The 23048-nt window shown below is 33.9% G+C and overlaps 1 protein-coding gene across 1 annotated transcript in view; it reads right to left on the reverse strand.

Annotated features, from left to right (window-relative positions):
- Positions 1-289: 289 nt before the first annotated feature.
- Positions 290-23048, reverse strand: part of LOC125669038 (gastrin/cholecystokinin type B receptor-like) — a 36951-nt gene continuing 14192 nt past the window's right edge. The window contains exons 3-6 of the mRNA XM_048903482.2: positions 3962-4085; positions 3404-3597; positions 2361-2472; positions 290-1581 (exon numbers count right to left, since the gene is read on the reverse strand). Coding sequence (XP_048759439.2) covers positions 1135-1581; positions 2361-2472; positions 3404-3597; positions 3962-4085 — 877 coding nt within the window. The 3' untranslated portion in view covers positions 290-1134. The remainder of the gene's footprint in view (positions 1582-2360; positions 2473-3403; positions 3598-3961; positions 4086-23048) is intronic.

Here is a 23048-nt window from a genome sequence, read left to right on the forward strand (position 1 = left end):
TTCATTTAAGAAGATTGGCACGCATTAGACTTAATGTGGGTAGTTCTTGTGTTCATTAGTCTCGTTTTGTGTAAACTTCGTACCGTATTTCATTGCTGAAGCTAGAGTAAACTCCAGTCCGAAAAGCCTGCGGAAATGAACAGAAACTCAATCCCCAAAGATTGATAACCAGCCTATGTTGTGGTCTTCCTCAATTTAATATAGCCAACCAAGCACAATGGATCCGATAAATCGCACAAAACAGATTTATTGGGTTTTTTTTTTAATTCGTGATATGTAAACGACAATATACATTCAAAGTTTTATTGTGAAATAAAGAAAGCTCATTCTGTTCAGATAAAATAAAACAGCACAATGGAAATATATGATAGAAAATAGATTACCGTGCACAAAGTTTGATGAATACTACATGTAGATTACCAGTCACGGTCTTATCTTTGTTTTAATACAAGTTTTGAAAATATATTTCATAAATTCACAGCACCATATTGGGATTTATTCTCAATTGTTTAACAAAGGTACATCTGGCTGGTTCAGTTTGAAAATAAAAGTTGTACTCTCGGTGTAATGTATTCTCAGGGATGGATCCAGAAAACTTTCAGAGGGAGAGTGCGACTCAAATGTGTACCTTTTCTGTCCAAGACCCAAAATGGCAAAAATTACCATTTTAGTTTAAATTGTCAACCAAAGGGGGGTTCCCATCCTGATACCCCCTTCTAGATTATCCACTGACCCATATGACACCTTACCTGTACTGAGTTTGACAGTGTATTGTTTCAAGTTAAAACATTTAATATATTGTTGTTTGCACCAAACGAAATCACATATTCTACATAAAATTGACCTTTTTCTTGTACAAGTTCATTTCATTGGTTAAAAAAAACCCGCCATGTTGTGAGAATCAATCAAATAATTAGTAACCTTTCCTACTGAACAAAAAATACCAAGAAAAATGGTAAGATGGATCAACGTCGTCTTTACTACACTGAAAACGATGTATTGAAATTGAAGACACCAGTCAGTCACAAAAGCTGTTCTAGAAGATCGTAAGCTACAAACACTTATCTACAGTGGTCATCAAAGGTTCCAGAAGTAATCACCCGACGTCTTCTTATTTATGAACTTGTCACTTAGTTATTTTTCAGTTCGCTTTAGGGAGAAGTTTTCATCACCTTCAGCGTTCATAGTACTGGTGTATGTTGTCGATGTGCGACAGTTCTCCCTCAAGAACTGTTGGGATATTTTTTGTTGATGAATGGGTGCATTAATGCTGGATCTGTTCTCTATGGAGAAGCGAACGATAGACTTATCCCAGAATCGCGCTCTCCGTCGCCGGCCCAGACACATAAAACCTAATGCAATGACGAATGCTTTCCTGAAATTTTTAGACATGAATCCGTAAACAATGGGGTTGACACAGCTGTTAGAGTACGACAAGACAAAGAACGCTTGTCGAATGTACTTCAGTGTTCCCATGTGCAAGTTGTCTAGGATGTCAAAGGCTACAAAGAGATTGTTAGTTGTCACGGGTCCCCAGCAGATCATGAAGAGGATAATAATGATCAAAAGCATCTTAATGACCTGGAATAAGATTCAAAATGAACTAAAGTGACTTACGGAACGTTATGTGAAATGAATACAACTTCATTAAGAGTATACCATGTTTAGATAATATTCTAACTAAACAGCGTATAGTTGGGTCTGAATTCTCATTGCTGGATAACGACGTTCTAAAAAGGTCAGTTACATATCTAATTTGTTACTATGGTAATAAAATTTTATGCTCAGTGGTCTAAATGCGCGGAATCAGAAGATGCTCGTAGCAATTAAACTGTATAATATGTAATATCTTTATGCTTTCATGTAAAATACTCGAATCTGATTGGCCAAGAAACAGTTGAAAAAACATACTGTTTCCCTCTGAGAATAGAATGCACACGCTCCAGGGTGATAGTATCTAGCAACGGGTAATATTACTTGACAACGGGTGATAATCATAAAAATTATCACATGCGTCAAATCTATGGGCGTACGGTACGCCGTTTATTGTTAGACGACGTCGTTTGAGCGTTTGTAATAAACGCGAATACATGCATTGATACATTGCATGACAGTATTAAATGTCAACAAACGTAAGTCTTTCTGCTTTGTTGTTTAAATAACATTCAGTATAATAAACCAAATATTGCATGTTGTTGAGGGTAACATTGTAAATTTTCACCCCTCGAAAAACCATTGACAATGGTTTTGTCAGGGTGAAAATTGTCAATGTTACCCTCAACTACATGCAATATTTATATACTGTGCTTTTTCTCCTGATAGATTTATAATGAAAGAAAATAGTTTATCTTTAAAACTACCTGTCTCCTTGTATTATTATCCTCGCTGTACTGAAGACCCCGTCTTTTGTTGACGACATTGTCATCTCGTCTCTGTGATACTCGGCGAAGTTGTAGAGCATCATGCTTGTCTCTGTAAATGTCAGCATTGTATATTCTGATTAAAGATAACGATTTACTATGTACATTTTCAATGTGATTTGCCTTTTATATCTGTACAAATTGTAATGATAGCCATTTCCTCACGAATGTGTTGCAGTTCACAATGCGCGTATGGATCTTGATAAATATCATACACGTACCTCTGTTCCGACAGAAATAAAAGTAGAATGTAAATATAAAAAATACGTTTCATTTTTGAAAATTTATTGGGTTGTGAACTGCAACGTATCACGCCGACATGAACACAAACACGCTCCATGACGTATGTCAGCGAGAAGCGTAGCAGTTCAAAATTGATTTCTCACAATCTAATTAAAATCAGACTTCTTAGATCCGCGCCGTATACTCTACGTAAGATCCTATTTTAGCGATTGTGAGCGTATTCTAGGATCTGATTTTAATTAGATTGGATTTCTCACAACGTCTTCTTATTTGATGGAGTTATTGTTTTTGTAACGTAAAAGACGTTATTTTTCCTTTATCACGCACCTACACTGTACAGCCACGTATAGGACATTGTGGGGCTCATTGTACAAAATGCAGAGTAAAGTTATGGATTCCAAATACAAAAGAACGTCAACAATGTTATGCTTTGTTTTTGCACGCATTTCTGGGTAACGGAGTGATATTTTCTGCAAGGTAATGCAGTGTACATGTATTACATAGGGATTGGAACCTCAGTCAGGTTACACTTGGCACTAACATAAAGTCGGTGACTGTTTCCTCGCCAAATGGTCGGCAGTAAGAAGGTTTTAAATACCAAAACCACGATAGACACCACAAAAATAAGATCTTGCGTTGCTATAATATTTTCCAATAGCATGCATATAGTCTTACATATAGCTGGAGTTACCTTAATATGACTAAAATTAGAGCTGTTTGGGGAACAAAAAATTTCGTACCCTGGATTGTACGCGCGTTCGTCCATTTTCCAAAGTTTTCTGCAGATGCTGACATAAGCGTAGCTGACAACTAGGAATGGTACCATCAGGATGATCAAGAACATATAGACCCCATACAGCCGCTGTAGAACAACGCTGTCCCACTCCAATATACACCAGTGAGCCTGACGATACTTTCCAACTGTCTTGTGAATCTATCAAAAAGGATACTTCTCAAGATTTAAACAAAAAAATTCAAAGTAAGCAATAAACAAATATGGTAGTGTTAAATACGTGGTCTTCCTACTAGTTCTTGCTAGTGGGTTAAATATTTAGCTCGATTGGTGGAGCACTGATCATGAACTGTCATGCCAAAAACTCTGGGTTCCATTCTCAGTAGAGGCATATACTTGTACTTGACTCCGTTACATAAATATGCATCGACACAAAAGTCGAAAGTAAAACATCTCGGAGGAAACGTTTCAGCACCAGAAATATGGTACTGATCATCATTACTTGCATAATATGTAAATGTACCACCATTGTTGAACGTCATTGAAATCTGAAGACACTGTTTACCTGGCCTGCTAGTGTGGGTGTTGCCATGATGGTGCTGAAAATCCAAATACACACAACACTACGCCTTGCCAGACTTATTGTGCACACATACTTAGACTTCATTGGATGAAGAATAGCGTAGTACCTGGAAAAAATGTTTGAAAAATTACCTGCAATGTTACAAGAAGACGTACATGTGTGCTGGATATCAGCATGATTTTGTATTGTCTCATGTTTTACTGCACGCAATACTAGTTTCTACATTTAATCAAGCCTACATGTAGGAAATTCATATATGCCACAGTATATTGTATTTTTCTGATAATGTTTATTTTTATACATTCGTCATGAAATGGTTCGGGGATTATATTCTGTCCGCCATGGTTAGTGGTGAGTTTTCCAGACTTTTTCTGCTGTGTTTGTAAATAATGAGTTATATTTGGATTTGTCTTTTTTTATTGATAACTTGCATTTCATGTTGATCGACCTATGTTTACGAAAATTATTGCCGTTAGACATTGAAATTACTAATTATGTACAGTTACTGGTAGAAAAAATGTAAAGAAATAACCACTTTTTTAAATATAAAATTCCCCAAATACCCTAGTATGTGTAGTTCTTCAGTAAATCATAAAGCCGGAAACTGTATTCATCTGGCATTTCAAACGTTGCAATATTTGATCTTTTCCATTTGTATTGTATAATTATTCATTTTTATGGTATATCTTTATTAGCTCATCTGAGCTGAAAGCTCAAGTGATCTATTCTGATCACCCGTTGTCTGTCGTCCATCCGTCTGTCTGTAAACTTTTTCATCTTCTCCAGAACCACTTGGCCATTTTCAATCAAGCTTTGTACACATCATCCATGGGAAAAGGGGATTCAAGTTTGTTCAAGTGAAGGGCCATGTCTCCTTCAATGGGGAGATAATCACGAAAATGCCAAAATATGTTTGGGATCATTTAAAAAATCTTCTCAAGAACCACTGGACCAAAAAAGTGGAAATTTACATAAAAACTTCCTGACTTAGTGCCGATTCAAGTTTATTCAAATTATGGCCCCCGGGGGTAGGTTGGGGCCACAATAGAGTATCAAAATTTTACATCCGAGTATATAGGGAAAATCTTCTCAAAAACCACTGGGCCAGAAAAGTTCAAATTTACATGAAAGCTTCCTTATATAGAGTAGATCCAAGTTTGTGCAATCCATGGTCCCCGGGGGTAGGGTAAGGCCACAATAGGGGCAACTAATTTTAATACGTGAAGTTATCGTGTTTAACATTGTTAAAAAAAGTAAAGTATATACTGATAGAATTGTTAAAGAACCATTTATACTCTAAAACACACTTTTCCATTCAAAATTCTACTGCTAATTATAATACATGTTTTTACTATTCTTAATTTTATCGACTAATGAAAAGGGGATATCCCAAAATGATGTCAACTTCCGCCCCCCGCCCCCTTTTACCAATTTTTCACATTTGAGAAGCAGTAGACGATGTTTGACGGTTGATTATAGCTAATGATTGTTCTTTATTTCCAGTTCACCATGACGATACAAGAGATAAACATAGACAGAGTCGCTGCTGGACGGTACTAAGGGTTCTAATTATCATATCAAATCAAACTTTTCACAGAAAATTGCAAGCGATACTGCTGGTAAAAAAGAAAACCAAGAGGGCGGCGTAATATACCTTATGAATAGTTTCTTTACAGGAAGACATTTTTTTCATTATATATATTTAAAACGTCGAGAGTCTGTGAGTAATCTATAGTCAAAATCAGTATGAATAAAATGATATAAAAAACATTAGACTTAACAACAGGTTGTATTTGCATATAAGATCATTATAACGACTGCAGAATTTGCGATATGCTGACTTTAAACCAATCAGTTAAAACCCCGTAACATCAACACATTTCTCAATAGCGGATTGATTGTGCACAGAACATGCTCTGATCTCATATCGAATCAATTGGAAGACAAACACCAGTTGAAAATGGATTATTTTTTTTATATGTACATGGATATGGAAAGTTGACGATAGAGAGGCGAAAATCATTCCCTTTGGTATAAAGTCGAGTTGTTGGTTTATCACAAAAAAAGAAGATAACAAACAGTGATCAATCATAGATATCTTATAAACAATGCAAAACCGAGAGTAGGGCCAACAAAAAACCCTGGATACACTGAAGACAGGTACTTAGGAGAAGTAAGCATATCCTGTTAACCGGTTACACCCGCTATGAGTTCTATATTCTGGCAAGATAAACGGAGTAATCCATAATCAAAATCAGTATGTTTTGAACGGCCTAATAATTGGAATGAACTAAGTCAGCATTCGACGTAATGACAATATGGCATGTCAAACGTTGCAATATTTGATCTTTTCCATTTGTATTGTATAATTTTCCATTTGTATTCTATATTTTTTATTTGCATTGTATAATTTTTCATTTGCATTGTATAATTTTCATTTGTATTGTATATTTTTCCATTTGTATTCTATATTTTCCATTTGTATTGTATAATTTTCCATTTGTATTCTATATTTTCCATTTGCATTGTATAATTTTTCATTTGTATTGTATCCAGGGAATGTTTATTTTGATTTGTTACGAAGGATTTCATTAGTTAACGTCACTGATGTACCACATCTGTAGACGTGCTTAGCACACAAGGCCGAAGCAATGACGTTTCTTTATCGTGCCAACGCCTGTGCAGCGATACGGAATTTCTGTTTTTAAGGTCATTACGGAAAGACCCGTGATTGCCGAGTGTTTGGCAAAGGAGCAATCACTGTCTTTGTTTATGTCTTAGGTTTGATTTGGCAATGACAGTAACGGTTCTCGAATTCACGACCTCTCGCCCACAAACCAAGCGATATATTACTGAGCTACCGCGATCAGGTCCATGCAGGATTAGTTATTTTTGAAAATACGTAGCTAGCTCTAATAATGGCGAATCCCCCCCCCCCCCGATCATTTTAAAAAAAATAGAACTGTCCAGAAAAGCATGCACATTTTTATTTAGTCAAAATTCAGTAGATTCGGGGGACTTAATTCGGCCCTTGGGTCCCCACAAATTGTTAACATCGAGTTTGCCTTGTTACAACTATTCCATGGATTCATCTTAAGTTATCGTTTATCGAATTTGGTAATGCCATCGAGATGTTGAAGAGGTAAAGTTCAGGAGCCACGTTTCGCAGGAATGTACCGTATTTGCTAAGTCTAATGGCGTACACCCCCCTCCCCCAATTAATTGATCGCTTTTATGCGTCTAATGTGATCAGCATATTCAAACTAGTCTCTTATTTAACCACTGGCTGGTCTATATAATTCTGAACGAAAGGATGCAGTAAACTTCTGGATGTCTGGGGACTGTCTTAAGATCCCTAATGAGTCCAGTGCAAAGCCTTGGCGGAGGGGGTGGGGGCTTACAGGGGGAGGGCGAAGTCAGTGGCGGATTTAAGAGGGGCGCACCCCCCCCCCCTTAATTTTTTAATATAAGGTAAATCTTGTTTAGAAAAATGTATTAAAAGATAAAAGAAGCAATACTTTCTTCTATTCCCGGAGAAATAAATGACAAAATCTTTTGATTTCTTGAATTACTTTATTGAGAGAACTTAATTTTTCCAGAAACCCTTAAACTTTGCGTCATTTTACTAATTTTACTTTATTAATAATGACATATTTCAAGCCCTATAAAATCTGTAAAATCCAGGAGCTTTCGGGGGTTTCGCCCCCTGGACCCACTGGGGGCCGCCTCAAGGCGCTCCCCAGACCCCCTGCCTCATAAAGACTTTAGTGTCGCCCCCGTAACCGCAATTCCTGGATCTGCCCCTGGAAGTCCTCTGGAACAAATGCGTTTTGACAAAATAAAACGTACATGCATGCTTTTTTCGACATCTATATATAAAATATCATATTTGTGAAGGAAGGGGGGGGGGTCTCCCGGTGCAAGATTCCACATTACTAGCTACATGTATGTTCAACTAGTCCTTATATGGAACCGATCGCGGTAGTTCAGTAATATACCCTTTGGTTTGTAACCGTGAGGTCGCAAGTTCGAGTTCTACTCGTGTCATGGCTGCATCAAACCAGTTAATACTTTCCCATACGCATTGCTATCTAAAAAAGAGAATCACAGATCTTTCGGATAATGTGACCTTAAAAGCAGACATCCCGCGTTGCGACAGGCGTTGACACGTTAAAAAACCCCACTGCTACGCCACTGTGCGCGTACATGTAGCATAGTAAGTCTATTTGTGGTACGTCACGGCTAAATATAAGTGGGACCTAAACTAATGAAATCCTTCGTAACAAATAAAAATAAACAATCCCTCGGATGCAATACAAATGAAAGACTTTGCAATGCAAATGGAAATTATACAATGCAAACGACAAAAATATATAATACAAATGGAAAATATGGAATACAAATGGAAAATTATACAATACAAATGGAAAATATAGAATACAAATGGAAAAATATACAATACAAATGGAAATTATACGATGCAAATGAAAAATTATACAATGCAAATGGAATTTATAGAATACAAATGGAAAATTATACAATACAAATGGAAAAGATCAAATATTGCAACGTTTGACATGCCATATGACAAGTTGTTTTTGTAAATTAGATCAGAATAACGACAATAGAATTTGCGAAATGCTGACTTTAAACGAGACTGTTAAAATCCCTGTAACGTCAACTTATTTGCCAGTAACCTGCCTCGATTTAAAAAATGATCATACGCAGAACATGCTCTCGCGTATCGAATCAGTTGAGAGACCTAAATGTTATATGCAACATAATGGAACATTGCTATATAGCTTTGGGAAGTTGACGATGGAGAAACTGATGTCATTCCGTTTGTTATAAAGCTGAGTTGTAAGTTTGTCGTTAAAGTCTATGTTCAGTAAAATACCCAAATATGAAGCAGATATTGAAGACTCTTTGGTGTCTTTATTTCGAGTTCACAGGGATACTAGTATAGTGAATAGATATATAAATGATAGTGAGTATTGTTGATAGATAAACCTGATCATTAAAGATTACATAGATTTTGGAAGTCCATTATTGTCTTCAAAGTACTTGCGTAGAATCAGAATGGTTTTTTTAACAAAGTAATTGTTTTTGGAAATGTTTTGCGATTTCAAATTTACTAAAAGTTCTCGGGATTTTTAACAATATACATTTGATTTTGCACCACTTCTCACGTTTCATTGTGGCAGAATACGTCTGAAGTTTTCCCTCACAGCAGTTAATATTCATGTGAGGAGTAAAGGTAGGGGCTTTGTAGAATATTTCTAGCTCATGCAATGCATCTTTTTATGACGTTTTGCAATCCAGTATACGGTAGGTACGATAACTCAAATTTATCCGTACCCATTGACTAAGATATTAGATATATTTAAAACTGAAACGTGATTTTGAAGATTTTCGTTCTTTGAAAGGGAGCTTCGAGTATAAGCTGGACTACCAAATGTGGTATACACCAAAAGAAAAAGTTTGATATCAGATCTTGTCAGCAACTTCTTTAACCATTAAAAAATGAAAGTCCAACTTGATTCTCTTGCATGGAAAATATCCATACATCAAATGGTTTCTTTAAAAAAAATGTGTCAAGATCATGACTATTTTCTGCATTTCATTTTAAATTGCTGTATTGTTATAAGATTTCGTGGTGAAACTGCCAGCAACATGATATCCGATGACAATGTGTTTCTAAGTCACTTTGAATCTGTTTCAACCGCTTCCCATATATTGTTAGCATTTTCATATTCTGTACAATATATTGTGGATAATCGATTAAATGATTGTCTCTCTCGTCCATTCAGATTCGTTTAAAGGCTTCAGAAACTGTTTCCTAGACAGAAGGATGTTATCTATCATTTTACTTTTAATGTCTTTTACCTGCAGTGAAATGTTTTCATTTTTAAGTTCAATATGACTTTTTTTTAATATTCATGACTTTGCTTTTAGAACAATCAATATTTAACTCCAGAGGTTTGTCTAAGACATAATCAAATTTTTGTATAGATTCATTAGTCATTTTTACGTCATGCAATTCGTTATACCTGTGTTTTCAGGTCCTAGTTTGTTTGTTGTTTACGTCATGCAATACGTAAGTTCCGAGTTCCCCAAGAGTTATTTCCCTTTGTCAAACTCTTCCGTAAATTATGACGTAAAATATGATGACAGTGGGTACATTTGCTAATTACTATCGTTGTATCATTTCTTAAAAGATGATATCCAGAGTTTCTGAGACTATCCTATCTCAGGGAAAAGGCAACTTTAGTGAGTTTATGAGTAATGGATAACAAAATGGCTCAACAAACAAATATTGTGAATTGCCATCGTTCTTTGATAAAAGCGTCACTCATGTAGAAGAGGAAACGAATAATGATTCAATAGCCAATTTGATGATCTTATTCAAACAAATTATGCTTGATATGGCCAGAATATGCATACCAGTGATTAATATAAACAAAAGTTACGCTTTTATTACATTAATCGTAAGTAATCGTTATGTACAATACCAGTCTACGATATAATGTATACATTGTGCACCCACCATACGTCATAAAATGCGAAAGAGTTCGACAAAGGGAAATAACTTTTGGGTAACTCGGAACTTGCGTATTCGTTAAACCTGTGTTTTACAGGTCCTAGTTTGTTTGTTGTTTACGTCATGCTATTCGTTATACCTATGTTTTATAGATCCTAGTTTATTTGTTGTTTACGTCACAGTCGGAAATGTTTCACTCATGTAAAGATGTCAATCGCTTTAGGTGACGTGCCACAAGTTTTGACTTATGCTGCCTGGGTGCACAGTTTATATCACAGTTGATAATAATCAATGCATCAAAGTTTTTAACCATAGTAAATCAATGTATCAAAGATTTACCATCATAGTAATTCAATGTATCAAAGATTTATCATCATATTAAATCAATGTATCAAAGATTTACCATCATAGTAAATCAATAGTAAATCAATGTATTAAAGATTTACATCATAGTAAATCAATGTATGAAAGATTTACCATCATAGTAAATCAATGTTTCAAAGATTTACCATCATAGTAAATCAATATATCAAAGATTTACCATCATAGTAAATCAATGTATCAAAGATTTAACATCATAGTAAATCAATGTATCAAAGATTTATCATCATAGTAAATCAATGTATCAAAGATTTACCATCATAGTAAATCAATGTATCAAAGATTTAACATCATAGTAAATCAATGTATCAAAGATTTATCATCATAGTAAATCAATGTATCAAAGATTTACCATCATAGTAAATCAATGTATCAAAGATTTACCATCATAGTAAATCAATGTATCAAAGATTTACCATCATAGTAAATCAATGTATCAAAGATTTATCATCATAGTAAATCAATGTATCAAATATTTACCATCATAGTAAATCAATGTATCAAAGATTTAACATCATAGTAAATCAATGTATGAAAGATTTACCATCATAGTAAATCAATGTATCAAAGATTTACCATCATAGTAAATCAATGTATCAGAGATTTATCATCATCATAAATCAATGTATCAAAGATTTATCATCATAGTAAATCAATGTATCAAAGATTTACCATCATAGTAAATCAATGTTTCAAAGATTTAACATCATAGTAAATCAATGTATCAAAGATTTATCATCATAGTAAATCAATGTATCAAATATTTACCATCATAGTAAATCAATGTATCAAAGATTTAACATCATAGTAAATCAATGTATCAAAGATTTACCATCATAGTAAATCAATGTATCAAAGATTTACCATCATAATAAATCAATGTATCAGAGATTTATCATCATCATAAATCAATGTATCAGAGATTTATCATCATAGTAAATCAATTTATCAAAGATTTAACATCATAGTAAATCAATGTATCAAAGATTTACCATCATAGTAAATCAATGTATCAGAGATTTATCATCATCGTAAATCAATGTATCAAAGATTTATCATCATAGTAAATCAATGTATCAAAGATTTAACATCATAGTAAATCAATGTATCAAAGATTTACCATTATAGTAAATCAATGTATCAAAGATTTATCATCATAGTAAATCAATGTATCAAAGATTTACTATCATAGTAAATCAATGTATCAAAGATTTACCATCAGTAAATCAATGTATCAAAGATTTAACATCATAGTAAATCAATGTATCAAAGATTTATCATCATAGTAAATCAATGTATCAAAGATTTACCATCATAGTAAATCAATGTATCAAAGATTTACCATCATAGTAAATCAATGTATCAAAGATTTATCATCATCGTAAATCAATGTATCAAAGATTTATCATCATACTAAATCAATGTATCAAGGATTTAACATCATAGTAAATCAATGTATCAAAGATTTACCATTATAGTAAATCAATGTATCAAAGATTTACCATCATAGTAAATCAATGTATCAAAGATTTATCATCATAGTAAATCAATGTATTAAAGATTTACCATCATAGTAAATCAATGTATCAAAGATTTATCATCATAGTAAATCAATGTATCAAAGATTTAACATCATAGTAAATCAATGTATCAAAGATTTATCATCATAGTAAATCAATGTATCAAAGATTTATCATCATAGTAAATCAATGTATCAAAGATTTATCATCATAGTAATTCAATGTATCAAAGATTTAACATCATAGTAAATCAATGTATCAAAGATTTATCATCATAGTAAATCAATGTATCAAAGATTTATCATCATAGTAAATCAATGTATCAAAGATTTACCATCATAGTAAATCAATGTATCAAAGATTTATCATCATAGTAAATCAATGTATCAAATATTTACCATCATAGTAAATGAATGTATCAAAGATTTAACATTATAGTAAATCAATGTATCAGAGATTTACCATCATAGTAAATCAATGTATCAAAGATTTACCATCATAGTAAATCAATGTATTATAGTTTTATCATCATCATAAATCAATGTATCAAAGATTTATCTTCATAGTAAATCAATGTATCAAAGATTTAACATCATAGTAAATCAATGTATCAAAGATTTAACATCATAGTAAATCAATGTATCAAAAATTTATCTTCATAGTAAATCAATGTATCAAAGATTTATCTTCATCGTAAATCAATGTATCAAAGATTTACCATTATAGTAAATCATTGTATTAAAGATTTATCATCATAGTAAATCAATGTATCAATGTTTTCATCAGAGTAATTCATTGCATGAAGGTTTTTATCATGGTAAAATAATGCATAAAATATTCCTTGATCTACCTTTAAAATGCAATAAGTAATCCGCATGTAATATTCGGCCCTTGGGCTGATATGGGGCCACTCGGGTTGATATAACATTATATGGATTTTAGCATGCAATTTTCTCTATTGACTTTATATGTATTTTTCTAATAGGATCTAGTGTTATTTCTTATATGTGTTATCAATTTTCTAAATTCTTTTGGTGAATCACTGTGTATGTTAATTATCTTTCATTTAATACCAATTAAGTCTTGTATTACATAACAATTATCTAACAAGCATTCTGAGAGTATTGCATAAGCAATACATGTCCTCTACCGGCGCCCCCATTAATTGACAGATGTAATTAACTATGCTTAAAACATTTGGTACCAAGTCACCATGTTTATCAATATCGAATTAGTTTGATGTTTCGTTGTTCATACAATATATAAAATTTAATTCATAAACATGTAGCATCCTATGTATCACATAATAAATCTGGGTTTGGTAACTATAATTATAAAATCTCGGAACTCCCTCATCCTGCGACGTACCGAAAACCAATGGGACAGAGTGACAGTCAGACAGAGGGACGGACGGACAGATGGAGAAGAAAGCTATAGTCCCTTTCGGTCTTACAAACCGGATGGGGACTATTAAAGGAATTGTGGCGTCATTGGCATGTCGCAATATTTTCATACCTTTTTGATATTGGATTTCATGAAGCCTTTCATTTCAGCGCAATACTTTATTTTGATTGCAAGTATTTCAGGTACAAAGAGAAACAACATGGCTAAGATTGGACAGCCTTGACGAATGCCTCTGTATTTTATAGGGCTTTAAGTCCACCTATTGTTTTCATCGCCCATCTTTAGACGGTACGTATCATGGTACAGCAATGTCTGTACGTCCGTTCGGGGTTTTCTGTTTTTATTTTCATTTCTCTGTCACATAACAATATGTAACTTACTGTGTAACTTCGTTGTGGATCACTCTAGATCCTGTTGCAATTTTGATCCATTTAGACCACAGGCAATTGCATCGCTTGGGGTCGAGTTTACTATATAAAGAGTAAAGGTATAGAACTCTAGATATAGGGTACCCAAGTTAGCCGATGTAAAAACAATAAACCAATTGATATAAAATTCTACTTTGTATTCTAATATATTTATACATAATCAATCTACATTCCTACCAAAGTTCATCCCGAAATTCCGTATACTTCCCAAGATATACAGAAATGAATTCGGAAAAATGTCTATTATTTTTTGGTCGACTTTTAGCTGGGCCCGGGCACTATACGACTAAACAGAATGTTTGAGCATTGCAGCAAGTTATTACATAGAATGTGCAGCATACGATATAATTTCTAAAATGAATTTCTTACCTTTGGTAGTAATGTAGATTGATTATGTATAAATATATTACAATACAAATTAGAATTTTATATCAATTGGTTTATTGTTTTTACATCGGCTAACTTGGGTACCCTATCTATAGAGTTCTATACCTTTACTCTTTAATAGTAAATTCGACACCAAGCGATGCAATTGCCTGTGATTTCGACCTCTCTTGTAGGAGTTTTGCCACTTTATTTGAAATTCAATGTCATATGGAGGGTACATTATTTATCAGACAAGATGCTGCTGTCTAACTCTTTCCACAGTTTTCAAGTGAGAACCTTCTTATTGGTCCCGTACCTTTTTTTTTTTAAACCGAAGGAGGCTATAGCTTTCTTCTCAATCATTTGTCTGACTGCCAGTCTGTCTCATTGGTTTTCCAGACTTTTTTCTGTTATGCTTGCGAGGATTCCCTTGAAACTTGCAGTGTAGGTTCAGAGTGGCAAACTACAGATCAAGTTCGAATTTCGTAACGCTTAACGGATACATGTAGGTTTCAAAGAAATTAGTTTTCATATTGTTACGTTTTTATATTCATCGGGATCATGTTCCGATGGAAAAGCTGTAAAAGTAGTGTATCTGAATAGAGGCAGCCGACTCTCGCTGATTGTGCAAATAGTCACTTAATCAATTTAACATTTCAAGCTCAGTAATCGCAAAAGGAACATATCAATGAAAATATATATATGAAATCTGTTAATCACATGAGTATTTTTTCTGTCGGTGAGCGAAGTCAGATTAGTCGGTAGTACTCAATTTACCGCATTCCTGCAATCGAAATCGCAGGTACGCCTATTCTAAATTGGCCTTTCAACAGTTGATAGTGATAATATGTCCGCGTCTTATTTTGCGTTCCATGTCCACGAGTATTTCACTTTTTTTTTTTTTTTTTTTTTTTGCAAAAGCAGTGATTCAGATTTCATGCATCGAAACTAGGCAATCGGTATGTCGCAGGATGACTGAGTTCCGAGTATTTATAATTATAGGTAGCAAACCCAGAGTTATAGATATCTTATACAATCACCTAACTATCGCTGGAGGGTTTTTTAACCAAACCAGAGGAAAAAATTACCAATCCCGATCAAAATTGATAGAAATTACTAAAATAATCATATCATTGCTAATTTTTCCTCTAGAAAAAAAACTCAGCCTAAATAAGTTTTTGACGGACGTATGGTCACGTATCATGTACCGTTTCCGTACTCTTAATTTGGAAAATTGAATCTCTATGATTACGTTATATTTATTCATTTGATACCTTGAATCCTTACAGCTAATTGTTGCTCGTTGCCGTCAAAAAGAGCAGTACGAAGTAAATTGCTGTAGATTTTCCGTTGTCAGTTGCGAGTGGAATTACTTATTACAGTATTACATGTGTAGTAGTATTTTATCATATAAAATACCAAAACAAAATAGCTTCAATTTCCAATGAAAGTCTTATTTGGTGGTCAAGGGTCAAGTATGAATATAAACTATCACTCTATATCTATCAGCAACACAGAAAAGAAGGCTGGCTCCTTGTTTTTGTAATAAAAATTCACATCATTGCGATTAGCGATTTCCAGATGTGAAACACGAGTTTACGTCTCCTTCCAAAGTCCTTAAACTGTTTAATTTGGACTGAGCTCTCGTTTTAGTGTCAACCAGACGTCTCAAATGACAATTTAGATACAAACGCTCTCTTTCAGAGTGATGACGATAATATTCAGTCAAGACATCCTTATCAGTTCTAGCATTACCGACTTAACCAACTCAAAGTTGACAAGGTGCGGCTAGCGTTAAGTCTAAAATGCACACACAGATATATATATATATATATATATATATATATATATATATATATATATATATCCAAATTGTGTTTTTAAAAAAATCACAGTGTCCGGTATAAAATATTAAAAGAAATAGAATAAACAGTACACAAAGTTAAAAATTTAATAGTTTTTAAACTATTTTAAAATGTAACGCCTGAGGATTATAAAATGAAAGCGCTTGCGTTAAATTTTTAACTTTGTGTACTGTTTATTCTATTTCTTTTAATATATATATATATATATATATATATATATATATATATATATATATATATCACTATACTATGAAGTGGAGTAACTATTACTGAAAAGCCCGCGGATTTGAACGCATGATCACCCAATTTCATATCCCAGTAAAGATTTAAAATGGTTCTTTTTCTTTCATGAGTGATGACTGAAGAGCACATCTATCAATCTTTACTAGTATGTTTCCGGTCAGATCAATGTTCCTTCGTAATGAACATGTTTCGTTTTATATCTTTTTACAAACGCGGAAAACGTTAACAAATCGAGTAACAATAATTAATAGTACTATACGATATACTTGGAAATCAGAATTCTACACGATCGATGCGGACTGAAGTGGCTGTTCTGAAATGTAATTTGTTAATAACAAACATCCGCTTTCGCTCGTTATTTCCATTGAGTCGACTGGCTCTGGTTTGGTCCACATGATTTAGCTAATCGTTATTTTTCAATGTAAAGGAGACATCGCCGTTCCAAATCAGTTTGATATAAATTATTAACCAAGTTAATTATGTGGATATAGTCTATGTAAGAATGATTCCGACAATCCGAGGTACTCTCACAAATCCGAAAATAAAAAAATGAACATAAATACATTTGAGTATTTTTGATTTTCGGTCTTTAGCTACATGATAGCAAGCTGCTGTAACTGTGTCTGTACTAGTTCTACACGTATTATATTACTACATGTACATCATTTCTATTTGATATTTTGTTTTAGAAAGGGTTGTGAAGAACTTTCTAATAATAAATCTGCAGAATTTTAACATTTCAATCTCATACATTGTCAATATTTATACCTCATGACACGTATTTCAATTTTTTAATCTGTGATTCAAGTTTCAGATTTTGAACAATTTCAAATGTATTTGGTTGATAAAGAGCAAGGTACATTAAGGCCCAAATTTCGCCACAAAATTAGGATAAATTTAAAATGTGGTTTCACTTGGTTTAATCATTATGATTATACACTAGGGCATTGGCCCTGATGATACATGTGGAAATTAGTGACGTAATATGTTCTGTGACGTCATTTTCCTTATCTCCGATTGACATTATTTACCGAAATAGCCGAAATTAGCCGTTTTTTATGCCTTTGAATCCATTTTTAAGATCGAGCACATGCAACAACCACAAAGATGTTTTGTGTACAAATTAATCATGTTGAAAGTCAGTAATGAGCAAAATTTCGACTTTGTTGATAAATGAGCAGACTATTAAATTTAACGTTTAACCATTTCCCGCGTTCATCTGTAATACAAATTTCAACGTTGATGGTGTTCATATATACAAATTTGATGAATAGATAACATCCATATGTACAGCATACTAAATTTTATAAGACTCTACGTAGTTTGCATTGAAGAAGATAGTGTGTAATCAGAGAATTGGAATCTTCGACACAGATATTTCCGATTCCAATTTTACTCGTTTTATGTTTGATATAGATACGCAGTGATATCAACGCAATTAATGTAACACATGGCAAAGTTCAATCACATATTCTTTTTTATCATAGATAGTTTATGATATGAATTATCCCTCTAAATTGGTGTGCATATACTGTGGCGGCTACAATGCGTATCTAAATACATAGCTGCAATAATGTAGCCCTCTCTGATTTTTTTTTTTTTTTTTTAGGGAGAGGGCTACAACTCCTTAGGATCTCCGTAATGGTGCAAATGCGGGAGTGATTCACTCCCGCAACATTTGCGCTCATTCTAAACATTTCCTGACTTTCTTTACGTAAATAAAATGATATTCTATGTTTCTTAGTCAATATATAAATTTACAACCTGCAACTTAAGATTTGTGAGGCTCTATTCTACCGTTTTCAACAATTTCGATCAGGGCCGTAAATTAACCTTCAATTTGGAGGAGGCACGAAATTAGGCGGGGGTCTGGGGGCCGCCCAGACGCTAAGCACATTTTGTGCACACTGAACACGTTTCGTGCAAAATCCTTGATTCTAGGGCCTTCTAAGATGTTACTTGACTAACTCATTCTAAAAGAAAGATTTGGAATGCTTTTTAAGGGAGGTATCATGTTCTTAGTTATTGGAAACAACATAAATTCTAATGAACTTTAAATTTTAATTTTTTTTGGCTCAAAAGTTGGAGGAGGCAGCTGCCTCCTCCGCCTCAATGTAATTTACGGCCCTGTCGATAAATTCCAATTTCTCGATTCATATTTGTGCGCCATGTTGGATGTACTGAAGTTTCAACTTCCGATTGTCAAGTCATTTGCATATGCCATATAAGGTAGTATTTACATCAATGGACAAGTATGGAGGCGAAAGCTATTTCGTCGGTATTGAATTTAATATCAAGTTAAAAACCGAACAGCAGAGTGTAAATTCTTTCTGCAACAATATGATTTTCCTTTCTTTGTCGAAGTGGCTCGAGTAACTACATTTTCGCGCTGATTGTCAATGTTTAGGTTTTTCATTAGATCCACCTACGAGATCTCGCGATAACAAGCATGGCGGAGCAGACGAAGAATTTTGCATGCTGTACATAATATTTAATGAAAAACACCTTTATTAGACATGCCCGAGCACAAAGTTGGTACTCCTTTTGGTGTAAACAACATTTGAGACTAATACACAGAGTTTATTATCGGTTATTCATAAAATTATTTTGCACCATTACGGAGATCCTATGGAATTGTAGCCCTATCCCGAAAACGTCAGAATAAAAAAAATTGGATAGAGCTACATTATTGCAGCTACTAAATACATGTCTAAATACGCCTTGTCAGTCATAATATTCTAACGTACATGTAGGCTAATTATAACTTATTGGGTATGTTGCATGTGTAATTTCAAATGCTATTCTAATATTGTATTAAGCAATATGTCAGACACATCTAATGATAAATAATCATAAGGGAGGGGGGGGGGGATAAATCAAAATTCGCATATAAAATTTATGGGAAAACTACATTCTCAAAACAAAAGAATGTGTGGGCCAAATTTTCCTGTTGCTACGTCGCTGTAATAATTATTTGTTTATAGAACCACCTTACATTTGTCGATAACTGACGCACGTGTTCTGTGACATAGTCTTATTTAAAAATACATGATACATGTAGCTAGTCATTGGTTACTATTTTCATCATTAAATCGTGGAACTGGTGTTGAAGTATTAGAACGCGATTTTTACACAGAAGGAGAACTTTCTTTTCCTGCATTTACACCCTAACCATTCCACTCACCGTCGGTCACTTAGCATTTAGTGGCATGTGCACAAAACATCGCTTAATGACTAATCCGGACCTCCACTCTAGATCCGCGCATGATTCGGATATAGTGACTATATCCGAATCATGCGCGGATCTAGAGTGGAGGTCCGGATACCCCCTCCCCTCTGGAATTAAAGTTGCATGTAATGTGTGCGTAAAGCAATGACGACTAAACTAAATCAGATCACAATATTATCATGAAATCATTTGTATAAAACTTCAACGATTGTTTGAAATCCTTTTCCCAATCTACATAATTACCGGTGATTAATTCTTGGCTTTTTTCAATTTCACTAGAAATCTATGTGGAAATATAATGCAAGTTCTCAACAAAGCACAGGAATTTGGATACAGCAATAATATATTAATTTCAGCAAAACATGATATTTTGTAGGATTAAAGTTTGAACACTCGATATTTTCTTTGTTTAAACTTCAAATAATTCAAATAGCCGATGTTATAGAAATAAAGTAAAAATATTGTTCAATGTGTTGTAATCGTACACTATCATTATTTGGAGACGGTAGTGAAATGAAGAATTTTCGCTGCATTTAACATTGTAGATAGATGAAGTACATCAGTCGCGTGTCATTTACTACAAAAGAAAATTGCATATTCCCAGATCCATAGAAATCGTGCAGCATGCTGAAAGTACCCTGAAGAGGTGTCTGACAAAATCAAGTGACGAAGCCCTTGTACACAACTATGGCTTCGAAAAACATGTGCTGTTCATGGTCACGGTGTGATGATATCGTGGCACTTATGTACGATGATGAATATCTAATATGAATTTAAGATCGAATGAAACTTAATTGGCTGTTTTATAATAATTTAATTATTCACATATTGTTAAGTATAACATTTTCTACAATTTTACGTTCTGTAGTAATTTTCTTGAGATCGATTAGGTGAACAACGTGAACAAGCATATGATATGTCTCCGAGTGAAACATTACTTAACCGCCGAGTTTCACCTGAAAAAAAAAACTATTTGGTAAACAATGCGCACCTCTTTCTCACACCAAAAATCCTTGAAAAAAAGTACATATCTTATTCGACAAAATACGGTACTATGCTACACATCGACGTATTCTTCATGATATTCAAGCATAAATATGATGGTTTGATGAGAGAATCATGAAAAAAGAGGCTAGATTTGGTCATCAAATTTTCATTTATTTGTCTCAAATGAACAATTTGCATCTAGATTTTGAATTTTTTTCCCAGACCCCCACCCTCTTTAAAAGGGGACAAGCCCCTCCCGCACTCTTCCCCTTGTCGCATCGCGAATCGGTCGTCTACTTTCAGCAGCCGGACTAGTAAAAAAATCAGCAGGACTAGTAAATTATAGATTCTAGTAGTCCTTTTCACTAGTATAGTGAAAAAACTTAGTGTCAAAAACTGATTAGATCTTACACCTTTCATTATTTTGACAATTGCTGGAAAATATAAATACCTTTGACTGACGGCAATATATATGCTGATGCACTGTCATAGTGATTGACTTTGGTACTGTTAATAGACAATCTCTGCTTCATTCATCATTAGAAACTGGCCGAAAAGGAATTGTTGAATTATTTATTAGACAGGGAAACCAAGGTTATTTTCATGATGTCTCCGACTAAATCGGCATGTAGCAAAGGGTAGAGGGGGTGGGTGTCACAATATACGATCCTCTCCCATGCGGACTTCGGACGTGGTTTGAGACAATGAATATGATTTATGATTCAAACTTTTTTTCCTTTGCGTAAATACTAATGCGTTGAAAGATTTGTTATATAAAGATAATTGTCAGTAGCATGTGTATTTTCTTCAAATAATGAGTGTAAATAGATGCAAGTGTATATGCTAAAACATTGAGGATAATACCGACAAGATTATTTTTTGTTAGGTTTTTCATGGTGTCAGTGTCAAATCTTGTGTAAAACTCATCACATTGTTTGTAAATCTTATCACATCCTATAAGGTTCACATTCGGTCCCATTGTCGTGTGTTGAATTTAAAAAAAAAAAATTGAATTGCAAAGGCAAGAACGGTATATTTCAATAGCAGTGTTGTTTTTGACATTTCTTCAGCGCGAATTAGCTACTGACGGAGTGACAGATTTGTCTACTGAGTCAGTGTCATTTTAGGAGATTAAATGAGTAGTCCGTCGTATTTATCTTCATAACCAGAATACATTGATTTTTATATGTGCTAATTGGTATTCTCAATAATTAACACATTTGAAAAAGAAATTAAATATACCTAAATCATCAAGCTAGTTCATCATTTAACAGAGACTTGGCAATCCCTAGTATTGATTAGAAAATATAAGGATGCCATATTTGGCATCTAATGCATTCAATTTGCACAATACGTTCATTATATATTCATTTCAAAATAGGTTGGTGGCAATATAGTTTTTCTTCGAAACATTGCTTTGTCATGTGAAATTTCAATGGGATATATGTGTATATTTTTGTGCAGCAGGATACGGATATGTAAGGTACTAAAATCGATGCTAGGCGTTTAATAGATGCATTCCTGTCAAAACTGCTGGAAGCAAATGGGACTAAACATTTATTATTAATATAATTTGGAACAATTCTAGATATCTACTATTGTTGTGAGAGTAAATATTATTTCCATACAGTAGGACCAGCAGGCATGTTCACGAGGCTCTCTTAGGGCTAAGCCGTGTCGTAAATATGCCTTAAGATACTACATAATCTTAAATCAGTTTCCGGAATTTTTCCCAAACTTAGGCCTCGCCATAAGTTCATCCGAACTTTAGGACAGTCCAGCCCTTGCCCTAAGGTCCTCAAAAGTTTATTTAAAATGGCGTCAGCCATCATATTGAGGCGAAGGGTTCAAAGAAACCATGAAAAGATAGATGTATTTAAAGATATTGACAGCCCACAAAGATTACTTAGTTGCGAGTAAATATACAGATTTTCGTAGCTTCCCAGTGGTTTTGGACTTGGATGCCTTCTTCTTAATGTCACTAGGATAGGAAGGATAGGAAGGTCACTTCTCCCTACTCTGACCCACAGTGGATGAAATAATCTCTCTCTCTCTCTCTCTCTCTCTCTCTCTCTCTCTCTCTGTATATATATATATATATATAT

This window comes from Ostrea edulis, chromosome 4, assembly GCF_947568905.1.
Source record: "Ostrea edulis chromosome 4, xbOstEdul1.1, whole genome shotgun sequence".
Taxonomy (NCBI): Eukaryota; Metazoa; Mollusca; class Bivalvia; order Ostreida; family Ostreidae; genus Ostrea; species Ostrea edulis.